The sequence below is a fragment of the Muntiacus reevesi genome, chromosome 2 (genome assembly GCF_963930625.1).
Source record: "Muntiacus reevesi chromosome 2, mMunRee1.1, whole genome shotgun sequence".
Classification (NCBI taxonomy): Eukaryota; Metazoa; Chordata; class Mammalia; order Artiodactyla; family Cervidae; genus Muntiacus; species Muntiacus reevesi.
The window spans coordinates 215,626,920-215,642,444 of record NC_089250.1 but is presented as its reverse complement, the minus strand read 5'-3'; the positions used below and the strand labels follow the sequence as shown (position 1 = coordinate 215,642,444).

General features: G+C 48.3%; 1 protein-coding gene across 1 annotated transcript in view; it reads left to right on the top strand.

The window, feature by feature from the left end:
• The first annotated feature begins 1,150 nt into the window (after positions 1–1,150).
• The window catches only part of PDPR (pyruvate dehydrogenase phosphatase regulatory subunit), a 40,249-nt gene continuing 25,874 nt past the window's right edge, over positions 1,151–15,525 (top strand). The window contains exons 1-3 of the mRNA XM_065924998.1: positions 1,151–1,280; positions 13,339–13,624; positions 14,697–14,830. Of these exons, the coding sequence (XP_065781070.1) occupies positions 13,401–13,624; positions 14,697–14,830 (358 nt within the window). The 5' untranslated portion in view covers positions 1,151–1,280; positions 13,339–13,400. The remainder of the gene's footprint in view (positions 1,281–13,338; positions 13,625–14,696; positions 14,831–15,525) is intronic.

Below are 15,525 nucleotides of genomic sequence, written 5' to 3'. Positions count from 1 at the left end.
GGCAAAAACCACTACAATATTGTGAAGTAATTAGCCTCCAACTAATACAAATAAATGAAGAAAAAAAAAAAAAAAAGAAAGAAATCAACAGCCCGAGACCAGAGTCCTAAGTTCAGTTCAGTCGCTCATTCGTGTCCGACTCTTTGCTACCCCATGAATTGAGCACACCAGGCCTCCCTGTTCATCACCAACTCCTGGAGTTTGCTCAAACTCATGTCCATCGAGTCGGTGATGCCATCCAGCCATTTCATCCTCTGTTGCCCCCTTCTCTTCCTGCCCCCAATCCCTCCCAGCATCAGGGTCTTTTCCAATGAGTCAACTCTTCGCATGAGGTGGCCAAAGTGTTGGAGTTTCAGCTTCAGCATCAGTCCTTCCAATGAATACCCAGGACTGATCTCCTTTAGGATGGACTGGTTGGATCTCCTTCTAGTCCAAGGGACTCTCAAGAGTCTTCTCCAACACCACAGTTCAGAAACATCAATTCTTCAGCGCTCAGCTTTCTTCACAGCCCAACTTTCACATCCATACATGACCACTGGAAAAACCATAGCCTTGGCCAGACGGACCTTTGTTGGCAAAGTAATGTCTCTGCTTTTTAATATGCTATCCAGGTTGGTCATAACTTTCCTTCCAAGGAGTAAGCGTCTTTTAATTTCATGGCTGTAGTCACCATCCGCAGTGATTTTGGAGCCCAAAAAAATAAAGTCTGACATTGTTTCTACTGTTTCCCCATCTATTTCCCATGAAGTGATGGGACCGCATGCCATGATCTTAGTTTTCTGAATGTTGAGCTTTAAGCCAACTTTTTCACTCTCCTCTTTCACTTTCATCAAGAGGCTTTTCAGTTCCTGTTCACTCTCTGCCATAAGGGTGGTGTCATCTGCATATCTGAGGTTATTGATATTTCTCCCGGCAATCTTGACTCCTAAAGTGGCCTCTAAAAGGCACGCCTTCATTTCGCCTCCATCTTGGAGGATGCGGAGGCGGGTGCCCCCCTCCAGGGGCGGAGCCTCGCGAGACCGAAACAAGCCCACGTGTCAGGGGCGGAGCTCTGTCGCGGCACGCGTGCGCGACTGAGCTCAAGCGGCAGCGTACCCTTGCCTGGGACCGTAAAGCGCGGAAGGTCGCGTCTCCAGCGTCCCCGGAACCTCGCGCCCTTCGTCCCGCCCCCTCCCCGCCCCCTCCCCCCTTCCGGCCCCGGGACCCCCGAGTCCTGCAGTGCCTGCTGCCCCGCCTCAGCCGAGGCGCCGCTGCGCGCGGAATCCGCGGGCTCCCTTGAGGTAAAGGGAGGTGTTGGTGAGGACGCTGCTTCGGCCTGCCGTCCGCGCGGGCCTCGGCGGCCCGGGACCCCGCGCCCCCCGCTTTGCTCCCGCGGTCTGGCTCTTGAGGCTCCGACAGGCCCTCGTCTCCCGTCGGCTCCGGCCGGCCCTGAGGAGCCGCGTCTCCGCGCTTCCCCGACCTCTCTGTGGCTGTGACGCCTCGCAGAGCCGTGCCGAGGCCGGGGTACCGGCCCTGCGGGCGCCCGCGGCTCCCTGAGGCCCAGCGCGGCCGGGTGACCTCTGTCCCTGCACCCCTCGGCCGTGCACCGCCCCCCGCCGCGCGTCAGGCTCGTCCACCCGGGTCGCCTCTGCAGGTGGAGTCGTTTTCCCGCGTGGAGACGTGCGGTCGGCTTGTGCTTGACCAGCTGGTCAGCTGCTGCAGAGTCGGCAGCGAGGTTACCTGCGAACGTCCAGGCGGGGCAGGGAGCTCTCTTCTAACGTTTGACACTTTGGGACTGATGTGCATGGCATTGAGGTTTGAGTGAGGCATCTTCAAGTCTGTTTTCCCGTGCGTTGTGAGCGTGGGGTTGCGGCGCGAGGAGAGAGCCGGGTTCAAGGGGCGCTTTTCTAGGGCTAGGGGTTTGGATCAGGTTCTCAAACTTAGTATCACCTGGTGCACTTGTTGAAAGATGCAGCATCCTAGAACAGCAGGAACAGAATCTCCAGAGAGGGAGCACCTGAGTGTGTGTGTGCATGTTTTAAAATAGTTGTCGGAGGTGGGCTTTATGCTGAGGGAGGTGTGGGAAATGGTATGCTGATCCATTTAGCACACCATTAATGGACACTTCTCACACAGGGTCCCTTGTGACCAGCAGCCAATTTGTACAGGATGATGTGACCATGCAGAGGAACAACTCACAGGAGCTGGAGCTGTCTTCTTGTTCTTATCTGTTGAAGCAGATCTGAGCATAACCAGAGACAGTTATGAGGTTGTTTAGCAGAAATTACACACATGATTGGTTTTCAACCAGATGTGTTTTACTTCTTCGTCTTTGACATTTTCCATTTCTTCTCTACTGATATCTCCTGTGCTCTCAGGCTTTATTTTGCTTTTGCTGCCAACCTACTGGAATAGACTCTGTTGCCTTCCTTACTTTCATTCTTTGCATCCGCTGTAAATCCTTCTTTTATTTGTTCTCACCACTTCACTGACTCTTGAAGGTCATGATGAGCACAAGGTCAAAAATCCTTTTCTTGGTTCTTATCTCTCCAGTCTTTTAGTATTATTTATTTCTTCTTGAAACTGAAATGTTATTATGTTTCTAATGCCATCTTTGCTAACCCTTGTGGTTCTGGCCTCCTTTACAGCTACCCTTTTTAAACTCATCTTAATTTAAAGGTAGCATGGAATAATGATTCAATGGCAGACTCTAGTGCTAAACTGACAGGCTTTCAATTCAGGCTCTGCCGCTCATCAGTATCATAGGATCTTGGATCAGTCACTTCAGTTCTCTGTGCTGCTGTTTCCTCAGGTGAACAGTAGAAATGGTAGCATCTCTTTCATAGATGTGTGAGGATTAAGTTAGCAGTATACATAAAGCAGTGTCTGGCACGTAATAATTATCTATGAGAATATTACCATTTTGGAAAAAAGTTACTTCATGTTATTTGGCTATAGCCTCACATCTGGGGCCCTTTTCCCCCCCATCTTCTTTGTTCTCTGTTCTCATTCATTTTGTCTCATTCAAGTAGTATTTCCAAGGTGCCTAGGGTGAATGCTGAGAAAAATGTTGATTTGAGTTATGCCTGGTCCCTGCTCTCAGAGACTCCCATTATCACAGGGGACTAAAGGCTCCCACTTTCTGAGTGCATCTGAGGTGCCATGTGCCCTGTTTTTCCTGCCTGTCTGCTTTGGTCTTGCAGCAGCCATGTGCAGTAGAATTCCTAGCCCATGTTACAGATGAGCAGCCCAAAGCACAGAAATTTAATAACTTGCTCAATGTCATACAGTTGATGAGAGGTGGGGGAGATTATCAAATCCAGATCTGTCAGCTTCTAAAATCTTTATTCTTGGATGAGTTCCTGTTTTGCTTCTCTGATCAGCAAACAGCCCGTTACAGAGTGTGGCTGGCTGTGAGCTGGGGGATGTGCAGGGTGTTTAGGGGAACATAGAGGAGTCACTTAACTGACTGTTGGGGGGAGGGTGGGGACAAATAAGAGGTCACACAGGCTGAGAGCTGAGGGGATTGTCCTTATTTGGGGGGAAGGGTGGCAGGAACTGCCAGTTAGAAGGTACAGCTTGCACAGATCCTGGAGGTGGAAGAGAAAGTTCATGCTGCATGTGTGCAGAATTACAGCAGCTTAGGTTTGATGAGAGTGTGAGAGGTGAGAGAAGAGAAATGAGACCAGAGATAAGTGAGCAGACATGGGAGGGTCTTGCATTTCCTCTTAAGGAAAGTTACTTTGAGGGCACCAGATAGTCATTGCAGGGTGTAAGCAGGGGCACGAAATAGGGTCTTCGTTTTAGAGCTGCGCTCAGGCCCCTGCATAAAGCCTGGGGGGGCGTCCGGAGAATGGTGGCGCAAATCCAAGGTGGGGAGCCCCGTGGGGAACTTTCCACAGGGAACTGAGCGAGAGGTTGTTGGTCTGTGCTCTGGACAGGGCAGTGCAGACAGAGAGGCGGGTCCATTGGAGGGAAGTGTAGGCTGTGGTGTTGTCGGTTAGGCCTGGATGGTTGCCTGGAGAGAGGAGGTGAGAGAAGGGGAGGCATGCGAGATGACACCTGGGACTCTCCTGAGTGGGGTCCCTGGGGACAGGGGAAGTGGAGCGGAGTTGGAGATTGAGGAGTACGGCTTTACCTTTGAGATATGCTCAGTCTGACCAGTGGGAGTCCAAGTGGAGGTGGCCCTTCTTCAGCTGGACCTGCAGGTCTGAGCTCAGGGATGGGTTAGGCCGTCAGTCATGGTAGGAAAGGGAGTCAATGTAGACAGGGGTGGATGGGGAGAGTGGCTGGCCTCAGGGAGCCCCGAGGGACATCCGCACAGAAGGAAGGGCAGAGGAGAAGCTGGCGGGATGACATCAGGGAGGAGGCTGCCCCAGCAAACAAGGGAAGCATGTGAGCAGGAGGGAGCCTTCAGGGGGCCAGTGAGGTGGCGCCCAAACCGTGCCCTGGGAAACAGTAGCCATTGTGTTCCTGGTGAGAGTGGTGCAGTGGTCTAGTGGGGAAGAAGCCCCACCGGTTTGGTTCAGGAGTGAGTAGGATGGGGGGAAAACTGAGAGACGAAGTATCAGCAATGCCTATGTAGTTTACTTATTGTGAAATAAAAAAAGGTTTGTGAAGTACATGTTAAGAGATTTTGCTTAAAAAGTTCCTTGACCAACCATGCCATCACCAAGGTCATAAAAGAAAGACTTAAGACACAGGCGATGGCAAACAAGTGGACATCAGGGCTGCTCATTGCTGCAAAAATAACATTCTGGGAAAATATCATCAACACTGATATTGTGAACTTTGAGTGGAGGAAAATCTTAATTTTCTTCTGTTTTTGAGTTTTTGCAGTGACCATCATTTTATAATTTAGAATTTTAGAAATTAAACATAGCTAATTGAAGAGTGTTACGGAGCTTTGCTTTTTCACTTAAATCTCCTCGGTGGGGTGAGGGGTACTGGAACTCATTTAAATGTGGAAGAGAAGGAGGGAAATGTAAAGTTATGTGAAAGAGGAGAACAATTGATGGAACTCGACTCAGAGGAAGGAGGCAGGAAGTGGGATCAGGCTTCTGTGAGGGATTACCTTTGACCCTGTGAAAGAAGGCAGAGATGGTTACAGATGCAAAGAGGTTTACAGGAGGGGTCTCAGGGAACAAGATGATACAGGTTATCTGCTGTGATGAAGGAAGAGAGGACGTGAGGTCAGAAGTTAGGAGAGGAGCAGAGTTACAGGTTCAGAAACTAGATGTAGACAGAGATGTGCCTGTGGGTTAACAGGAAGTAGCCTGGCGCTAGGTAGGGCTGCCTGTTAACTTTGCCACAGAGGAACAGGGTCTTTGTCAAGGATGACTGAGTGGTAATGGTTCAGTCAGGAGGACACCAACCATACCTCTTGATGGTGAGGCCCGTGGGACGAGACTGGCCACGTGACTGATGATGCGTTTCCATTGAGACAGTGGGTGGGCATCAGTGATGGTGTCACCACCCAGGGTTCGTGGCCTCTTTAATCAATAGAAATTGAAAAGAGGCCAGACAAGAAATTCAGGCCAGGCTTTATTGGGGCCCCTGCTGCACCAAAGGGGCATGAAGACAGGTAATGGTTTCCCTTGCTCACTCCCCAAGGGGGTTGGTGGTCTGGGTCCATATATGTGGTAAGGGTAGAAGCGGGTCCAGACGTTGGGATTGAGGGGTGCTTGGGTGGTCTGCCCACCGTTTTGGTGGTGGTGTGTGCAGGGTCCATGTGCAGCACCCTGCTTTTGCTCCCCATCACCTGCTTTTGCTCTCCACTCTTCAGAAGTAGCAGTTGACTTCTTTGGGTCTTTTTCCTATCTTGTCCATAATTTACCCCAGCTTCACATGCATGGAGTTATTTTTAGTCCTTTATAGTTTCTTTGTATTTTGTTGCTTAAGGAGACATTTGTTCAAGTTTAAGCACTGTGGCAAAGGATCCCAGGTTCCAGCCTGTCTCATTCCCTTTGAGGAATTCTACACCCCTTACTCTTAAGGGGTAAGAGGCCTAAGGTCTCTTCTGGAATTTCTTCCTGCTGGACAGGGGCTGCAGCCCCTAGCCCACCCTAGAGGTTAGAAGTCCCTCTCTGACTGTTCCAAAGACCTGTAGAGACCTGGGCCACCCTCTGCTGGAAGGGGTTGAGTTCTTGTGCTATCATGAGTCTTACTTGAAACTGTTGGAGCTTAGAAGACACAAACTTGTCCAGAAGGTAACAAACAAGGGCCAAAAAGAGAATAGTAGTAGCCTCTCAAGGGCCTAGGAAGGGAAGGAACCAGGTTCACCATGGGAGGTCTAACTTAATTTTTGACCAGAGAGTGAAGGCGACCACTTGCCACCACTAAAACTGTGAAGCCAGTTGGCCTGGATGCATATTTCTTTAATGTTAACTTACACCCATGTGATTGGATTGGTTAGTTTTCTGTGATTGTGGTTTTCAATCTGTCTGCCCTCTGATAGAGAAGGATAAGAGGCTTCACAAGGAAGCTTCCTGATGGGAGAGACTGACTGAGGGGGAAACTGGGTCTTGTTCTGATGGGCGGGGCCATGTTCAATAAATCTTTAATCCAGTTTTCTGTTGCTGGATGGAGCTGTGTTCCCTCCCTGCTGTTTACCTGGGCCGAACTGTGGTGGAGGTAATAAAGATAATCTTCAAAAGATCCCCATGCATGTACTGCTGCACACAGTGCCCCCAACCCTGCAGCAGGCCAACACCAACCCACACCTCCGCTGGAGACTCCTGGACATTCACAGGCAACTCTGGGTCAGTCTCTTTTGGGGTCACTGCTCCTTTCTCCTGGGTCCTGGTGCACACAATGCAAAGAAATAGAGGAAAACAATAAAATGGGAAAGACTAGAGATCTCTTCAAGAAAATTAGAGATACCAAGGGAACATTTCATGCAAAGATAGGCTCAATAAAGGACAGAAATGATATGGACCTAACAGAAACAGAAGATATCAAGAAGAGGTGGCAAGAATACACAGAACAACTGTACAAAAAAGATCTTCACGACCCAGATAATCACGATAGTATGATGACTCACCTAGAGCCAGACATCCTGGAATGTGAAGTCAAGTGAGCCTTAGGAAGCATCACTATGAACAAAGCTAGTAGAGATGATGGAATTCCAGTTGAGCTATTTCGAATCCTAAAAGATGATACTGTGAAAGTGCTGCACTCAATATGCCAGCAAATTTGGAAAACTGAGCAGTGGCCACAGGACTGGAAAAGGTCAGTTTTCATTCCAATGCCAAAGAGTGCTCAAACTACCACACAATTGCACTCATCTCACACGCTAGCAAAGCAATGCTCAAAAGTCTCCAAGCCAGGCTTCATCAGTACATGAACAGTGAACTTCCAGATGTTCAACCTGGTTTTAGAAAAGGCAGAGGAACCAGAGATCAAATTGCCAACATCCGTTGGGTCATTGAAAAAGCAAGAGAGTTCCAGAAAAACATCTGCTTCTGCTTTATTGATTACACCATAGCCTTTGACTGTGTGGATCATAAGAAACTGTGGAAAATTCTGAAAGAGATGGGAATACCAGACCACCTGACCTGCCTCTTGAGAAACCTGTATGCAGGTCAGGAAACCACAGTTAAAACTGGACATGGAACAACAGACTGGTTCCAAATAGGAAAAGGAGTACGTCAAGGCTGTATGTTGTCACCCTGCTTATTTAACTTATATGCAGAGTACATCATGAGAAACTCTGGGCTGGATGAAGCATAAGCTAGAATTAAGATTGCTGGGAGAAATATAAATAATCTCAGATATGCAGATGATACCACCCTTATGGCAGAAAGTGAAGAAGAACTAAAGAGCCTCTTGATGAAAGTGAAAGAGGAGAGTGAAAAAATTGGCTTAAAGCTCAACATTCAGAAAACAAAGATCATGGCATCCAGTCCCATCACTTCATGGCAAATAGATGGAGAAACAGTGACAGATTTTATTTTGGGGGACTCCAAAATCACTGCAGATAGTGACTACAGCCATGAAATTAAAAGACACTCCTTGGGAGAAAAGTTATGACCAACCTAGACAGCATATTATAAAGCAGAGACATTACTTTGCCAACAAAGGTCTGACTAGTCAAGGCTATGGTTTTTCCAGTAGTCATGTATGGATGGATGTGAGAGTTGGACTATAAATAAAGCTGAGCGCCGAAGAATTGATGCTTTTGAAGTGTGGTGTTGGAGAAGACTCTTGAGAGCCCCTTGGACTGCAAGGAGATCCAATCAATCCATCCTAAAGAAAGTCAGTCCTGAATATTCATTGGAATGACTGATGTTGAAGCTGAAACTCCAATACTTTGGCTACCTGATGCAAAGAACTGACTCATTTGAAAAGACCCTGATGCTGGGAGAGATTGAAGGCAGGAGGAGAAGGGGACGACAGAGGATGAGATGGTTGGATGGCATCACTGACTCGATGGGCATGAGTTTTTTTTTGTTTCCATTTATTTTTATTAGTTGGAGGCTAATTACTTTGCAATATTGTAGTGGTTTTTGCTATACATTGACATGAATCAGCCATGGATTTACATGTGTTCCCCATCCTGATCCCCCCTCCTGGGCATGAGTTTGAGTAAGCTCTGGGAGTTGGTGATGGACAGGGAGGCCTGGTGTGCAGCAGTGCATTGGATTGCAAAGAGTCAGACATGACTGAGCGACTAAACTGAACTGAACTTCCACCCATGCTATCACGTTCATTCAGGTGCAGCCAGAAGTATTAGTTATCTTGTAAATTCCACCTCATTCTGCCAGCAGGTGATTGAGAACTAGACTGTTGTCGAGAACTACATTAGCCAAAGAAACGAGAGGGCTTGTCTGAACTGTTCCATCATATAAGCAAGCTGATGAGATTTCTCAGTGTGGCTTCATGATAGGTAAAACCTCCCCGTGAGACTGCTGGTCTGATGGCCAGCCCTGCCCCCACTGAGGTCATGCCCAGTGGGCTCTGGGTCCATTGGTGAGCCGGAGTGGTCCTGTTACAGATGCAAACCCCACTGACCTTGTAGTTCCTACACTGTGCGCCCCTTTAAAGTGAGCTTTTTCAGTCATTGATAGGCTGTAGCCTGGCTGGAAACGCACAGAGCCTGGCCAGAGTTCCGAAACATGATGGTTTGTGTGTCTGCAGAGGAGGGGATGCAGGCCTGAGTGTCCGTCGCACAGTTGTTAGGAGGACACATCTTTGAAGGACATAACTGTTGTTATAACTTAATAAGGGGACAGCAGACCATTATGTTGATAACGAAGCGGGTAAAGCGTGACAACATTTTGAACAAGATGTTCACATGTGATCCTGCTGAGTGCAGTAGCAAGAATGGCTAATAAGAATCTGAGCCACTGCATCATTTAACTTGTCTGTTGGTGCTGCCTGTCTTTTTCTTTATGTAATTGAGTTTATTTATTGTTCATTGAAGAATAATTGGCTTTACAACATTGTGTTGGTTTCTGCCGAACATCAACATGATTCAGCCATGGTATACCTGTGTCCCCTTCATCATTTATTTATTTGACTGTGTTGCACTCTCAGCTGCAGCATAGGGGATCTTCAGATCTTCGCTGTCATGTAGGATCTTAGTTCCCCAACCAGGGATCAAACCACGTCTCCTGCATTGCAAGGTGAATTCTTAACCACTGGGCCACCAGGGAAGTCCCGATGCTGCCTGTCTTTTGAATAGGTATCTTAGCTCTTCCACTGACTTTACAGGTGGTTGTTCTTTTGTTGTGACCTGTGGAGTTTCTGGAGGTAAAAGCTTATTCTGGACAAATGTACCCAGCTAGATGTCCCTTGCTCTTTGACTGCAGTGGGAGTGGTTCAGATTACTTTATAGGGGCCTCTCCATATTGGCAGTAGTTGGTCTTCAGAGAACCTTTTTTTTCAGGGTTTTTTTTGTAATCGGTATTTGTTTACTTTTGGCTGCACTGGGTCGTGGTTGCATTGGGCGCGCTTTCTCTAGTTGTAGCTGGCAGAGGCTCTCTTGGTTTCGGTGCGTGAGCTCCTTTCTGCCATGGCTTCCCTTGTTGAGTACAGGCTCTAGGCACTCAGGCTCAGTGCTCGTGGCTTGTGGGCTTAGAGCATGGGCTCAGTAGTGGCACACAGGCTTAGTTGCTCTGCAGCATGTGAAATCTTCCCGGACCAGGGAGCCAACCTGTGTCCCCTGCATTGGCAGGCAGATTCTTTTTTTTGCCCATTTTTATTCTATTAGTTTTGGCAGGTGGATTCTTAACCACTAGACCACTAGGGAAGCCCTGGTCATTTTATTTTTTAAGTGATTACATTTTTTAAATTTTCTTTTTATTGGAGTATAGTTAAATTACAGTGCTGTGTTAGATTCAGGTGTACAGTAGGTGGATCTGATATATAAATCTCCACTCCTCTTCAGATACTTTTCTCATATGGGTTACACAGAATATCAAGTAGAGTTTCCTGTGCTACATTCTCGGTCCTTGCTAGCTTTATGTAACAGTGTGTGTGTGTGTGAACCGCAGTCTCCTGATTCATCCCTTCACCCCATAGTCCCCTGTTAGTGACCATGAATTTTGTTTCTAGATCTGTGAGCCTGTGTTTTGCAAAAAGTTCACTTGTGTGATTTTAATTTTCTTTTTTATTAGTTGTGTTTATTTTGGCTGTGCTGGGTCTTCACTGCTGTGCAGACTTTGCTCTGGTTGTGGTGAGCAGGGGCTGCTCTCTAGTTGGGTCCTCAGGATTCTCGTTTCGGTGGCCTCTCTTGTTACGGAGCTCGTGCTCTAAGGCGCTTGGGTTCAGTACTTGGGGCGTGTGGGCTCAGGAGTTGCGGCTCCTGGGCTCCCGCACACAAGCTCAGTAGTTGTGGTGCCTGGGCTTAGTTGCTCTGAGGCATCAGGGATCTTCCTGGATCTGGGATTGAACTCTTGCCTCCTGTATTAGTGGGCAGATTCTTTACCACTGAGCCTCCAGGGAAGCACTGTCTCATTTTTAAAATTAAATTCTGCATGGAAGTGATATCGTATGGTATTTGTCTTTCTTTATCTTTATCTTATTTGTCTTACATCATTTAGTATGATAATCTCTAGGTCCATTCATGTTTCTGCAAATGGCATTATTTTGTTCCTTTTAATGGCTGCGTAATATTCCATTGTACATGTACTACTGTACACATACATTGTATATGTATTCTATGTACTACAGCGTCTTTATCCATTCTTCTGCCAGTGGACATTTAGGTCGCTTCCATGTCTTAGTTGTTGTAGATAGTGCTCCAAGGAACACTGTAGTGCATGTATCTTTTTGAATTATAGTTTTCCCTGGATATATGTCCAGTAGTGGGATTCCTGGATCATATGGTAATTCTATATTTACTTTCTTTAAGGTACCTCCATATTGTTCTCCATAGTGGTTGTACCAATTTACATTCCCACCAACAGTGTAAGCGGGTTCCCTTTTATCCACACCCTCTCCAGCATTTGGTGTTGTAGGTTTTTTGATGATGGCCCTTCTGACCAATGAGAGGTGATACCTCACTATAGTTTTTATTTTAATTTCTCTAGTGATTAGTGATGTTGAGCATCTTTTCATGTGTGTTTTGGGCGTCTGTCTGTCTGCTTTGGAGAAATGGTGAGGTTTTAAAGGAGAGAAATGAAGGATTGGAACTGGAGAGAGAATGGGTCCTGTGGCAATGGGCTTCCAGCAGGACTGGCTGTGCGGACAACTTTCCTTCTTGAGGCAGCGTTTGACAGGGACCTCAGGCGTGGTGGGACACCAGGTGGCCAGGATGGTTGGCCCCTGGCTGCCTGGGATTCCTCCTGGGACACGGTCTGTGCCTGCCTTGGTCACAGATCCGAGTCCCGTGACGGACGCGTGTCGATACCTTGGCCTTGGATGGTTGGGGCTGATGGCGGCACACGGGTGCTGGGGCCGTCGTGGAGGAGGTGGGGGTTTGCTCACCACGTGCCGCCGTGATGTCTGCTCGGCGCCCTCTCTGCTCCTAAGGCCGCCTCTTGCTGTGCTTCCAAGACTGTGTGCTCTGCCAGCAGGTCTGTCTGCAGTTTCTTGAAGCTTGACGACTTCTCTGTTTTGCTGTTGCATTAATTCTGTTAAAACCCTGCCTTGGTCATATGCAGCCTGTGGTACTGGACCAAGTAGCAAAGTCTCCTTGGTCAGTTCCTGTCAGTGCCCAGGGTTCACGGATGCTGCAGCCTCCACGCCGGGTCCCTCGTGTCAAAGTGGGTTCTAGGACTCGTTAATCAATAGACGCTCAGACACGGCTTTAATGGGAGTCAGGCTGAGACATGAGAGCGCAAACCAGTGGCAGGTGCCCTTGGTGGCTCCTGCGGAGGAGAGCAGGCTGCTCCCTGGGCGGGCGAGGCTGGGGCGAGTGGTGGAGGGTCCAGGGCGGGGCAGGTGGTCTGCCCACCCGCTCGGTGCTGTGCAAGGGGTCCAGTTCCTGCTTCTGCTCCGGGCACTTCCCCGCGCTGCCTGCTGGGTCTCTGGCTGTTGACTCTGTGAAAACCTTCCACTCTGCTCACTCACATCCTCATAGCCTCTGCCGTGTCTTATCCTTCTCACCTGGTTGTTTAACCCAGAGACTGGGCCCTCATCCTTATCTCTCCGTTTTTCCCATTTTAGCATCAGTTGTTGGCAAGTAAGTTCTGTCATCTCTGTTTCCCAAACGATCCAGTCGTTTCTCTGACTCCGCTGCCCCATCCTCATCTGAGCCACCCTGGCGTCTCCTTGAGAACTGCGACAGTGTCCTGGCTCACCTCTGCTTTCCCTGTCCTCCTGGGAGCCTTCCGTGCAGCCAGCCTCACCCTGGAGAAACAGGGCAGAACAAGTCACCCCCTGCTTTAGTCTTTTCCCTTGCACTGAGAGTAAACCCTGCTGTTCGCGGGGACCCCGGAGCCCCCTCGTGGTTGGTCCCCGCCCCTCCAGCGCGGCCTCAGCTGGCCCCTCTCACGTGCTGCGCACACACTCTCCCCTCTTCTGGGCTGACTCCTCGAGCTGCGCCTCTCCAGGCCTCGCACTCGCTGCTGCTTTCCGACCTCACGCAGCTGGTTCTCTGTCATCGAGTCTCTTCAAGCGTCCCCTCTCTGACCGCCGTGTTCTGAGTGTGCCCCCAGTGACCGTGCTGTTAGCTCTGTCCCTTTTCTTGTTTGTACACTGGCGCTGGTCTCTCTGTCTCAGAGGCAAGTTGTGTAAAGGCAGGGACCTCCTCGTTTGTCTTCACCGCTGTGTTACACCCAGCGGCGTGTCCGGAACTCAGTAAGCCCTGAAACGTTTGCTGAGTGAGCAGTTACCGTTCTGGGTTTCCGCCTTTTCTCGTTCACCCCGTGCTCTGGGTACAGTGGAGTGACACCCTTGGCTTCCTCTGTCTAGTGTGAACCCCTGGATCTGCTGCGTGGCTGGGTGAGAGCGCATCCCCGTGGCTGACACACGTGATGCTGCACCGGCTGCTGGCGGTGGTCCGAGGACCAGGAAACCGCCGAGGATGGCGGAAGGGCTCCCCGGCCAGAGGCAGCGCATCAGCGGCTGCGGCGCCCCCCGTGGCCCTGCCCGCCCAGGCACAGGTGGTCGTCTGCGGCGGTGGCATCATGGGCACGTCCGTGGCCTATCACCTCTCCAAGATGGGGTGGAAGGATGTCGTCATTCTGGAGCAGGGCAGGTAGGACTCCAGCTGGCCATGGCTTGGGGCTCTGCTGCCCTGGGCTTCCCTCCTCCCTGTCTTCTCCGTAGTGCTCACCCACCAATAGCTAACCTAAATGTCACTAAGGAGCATGAGTAAATTACAGAAAAGGGAACTCTTCAGGACTTCATTTTGCGATGCCTAATATTCCTGTTTTCTGATTTTCAGAGATTGGGATGTAACAAGTAAATAAAGAATGTATTTATTTCTGGTTTAAAGTACATCTTACCATCTTGCTTTCTTTGCTGTATTAATTCAGCAGTAAATACTGTGACTTGGGTGCTGCTTCTGTGAGCTGAAATGAAATTGGCTATATTCTATTTCTGTTCCTATTCTTTGATTATTTTAGAAAGATTTAGATTTACAGAGCAGTTGAAATGATAGTGCAGAGTTACCATACACCTCACATCCAGGTTCATCTGTCATTAACATCTTCTGTAAGGATTAATGTATCAGTTAATGAACCAGTATTGATACATTATTTTAAACTAAAGTTGGTGCTTTATTTCCTCTAGTGTCCTTTCTCTGTTCCAGGCCTTTGTTCCCTGCCACAAATTGGACTTCATTCTAAATTCTGAATAGGTGACACATTTACGTAGTTCAAAACTGAAAATGTGTAAAAGAGTACAATGGGAAAAGTCTCCTGCTCCTTAATCTCTAACTATAAGTTTCCCTCACTGGAAGTGAGTTAAGTTCCTTAGGTACCATTCCAGATAATCCTTTCTGTATATAATCAAATAAATGTTGGTAGGTGTATATGCGGGTATCTGGAGATTCATTTATTTTTTTCATACAAGTGACAGCATACCCTAAATAGTTTTCCTCACCTGGCTCTTCTCATTAGAGTTGCTCCATTAGAATTGGTCCATGAAAGTGTTGGTTTTTTTTTCTTTAATGTATATATAAGTGAAATTCCAAAATTTTAAATCATTCTTATGCTGAGACTGTGACGTTGGTTCCATCTCTGGCTGTTGCAGCAGTGGTGTAATGAGGAACCTTGAACTTGCTGTATTCACTGACATATGCGTCTCCCTAACAATCTGTCCTGCAGGCTGGCTGCTGGCTCTACGAGATTCTGTGCTGGCATCCTAAGCACTGCCAGGCACTTGGCCATCGAGCAAAAGATGGCAGATTATTCAAACAAACTCTACCGTCAGTTAGAGCAAGAAACAGGGATCCAAACAGGTAAGCAGGTAATCTAGATCTTTCCTCAGCTCTCTCTGGTGTTATACCAAGTTGGCCTGTTGATCTGGTAATTCAGCCTTGAGTTTCAGTCAGGGCTCTGCCACTTATCCGGCTCTGACCTTGGGCAAGTCTCTGAGCTTGTTGCACTGTCTTCACTTCCTTTATCTGTAGATTGAGGGTCTTCACTCAGTACCCTAGCTCCTTTTCAAATTCTGTTATTCTTATGAAGTAAAAATCTTCTGGGCCATTTCCGATATATTCCACTCATCAAAGCATAATAAGTGGTAACACTTGGCGCCTCAACTTTAGGTACTTGGTGGTTAAATCATAATTTGACTCACCCAAATATTGATACTTAATGGTATTTCTAACTATAGAGCACATACATGTGCTTCTCCTTACCTGTGTAGTTAGGGGAATAAGGACACAGACCGTAAGCCACTTACTGTAGTAAGTAGGAACTGTCCCAAGAGCAGCAGATGAATCTAAGACCGTGGTCCATATGGCAACAAAGCAGAAAGAAAGTCTAGTACTTTGTTGTAAGGTGACGTATTAGCAAGAAGCCCAGAGGCAGAGCTAGTTTTGTTGCTGATGAAGCAGTTTGGTGACCACAGTACCAAAGGGGATGGTGAGGCCCAGTGCTGACGACAGGACGAGGCCGGTGGAGGGATAATCTTGCTGACCTGTGTCATTCA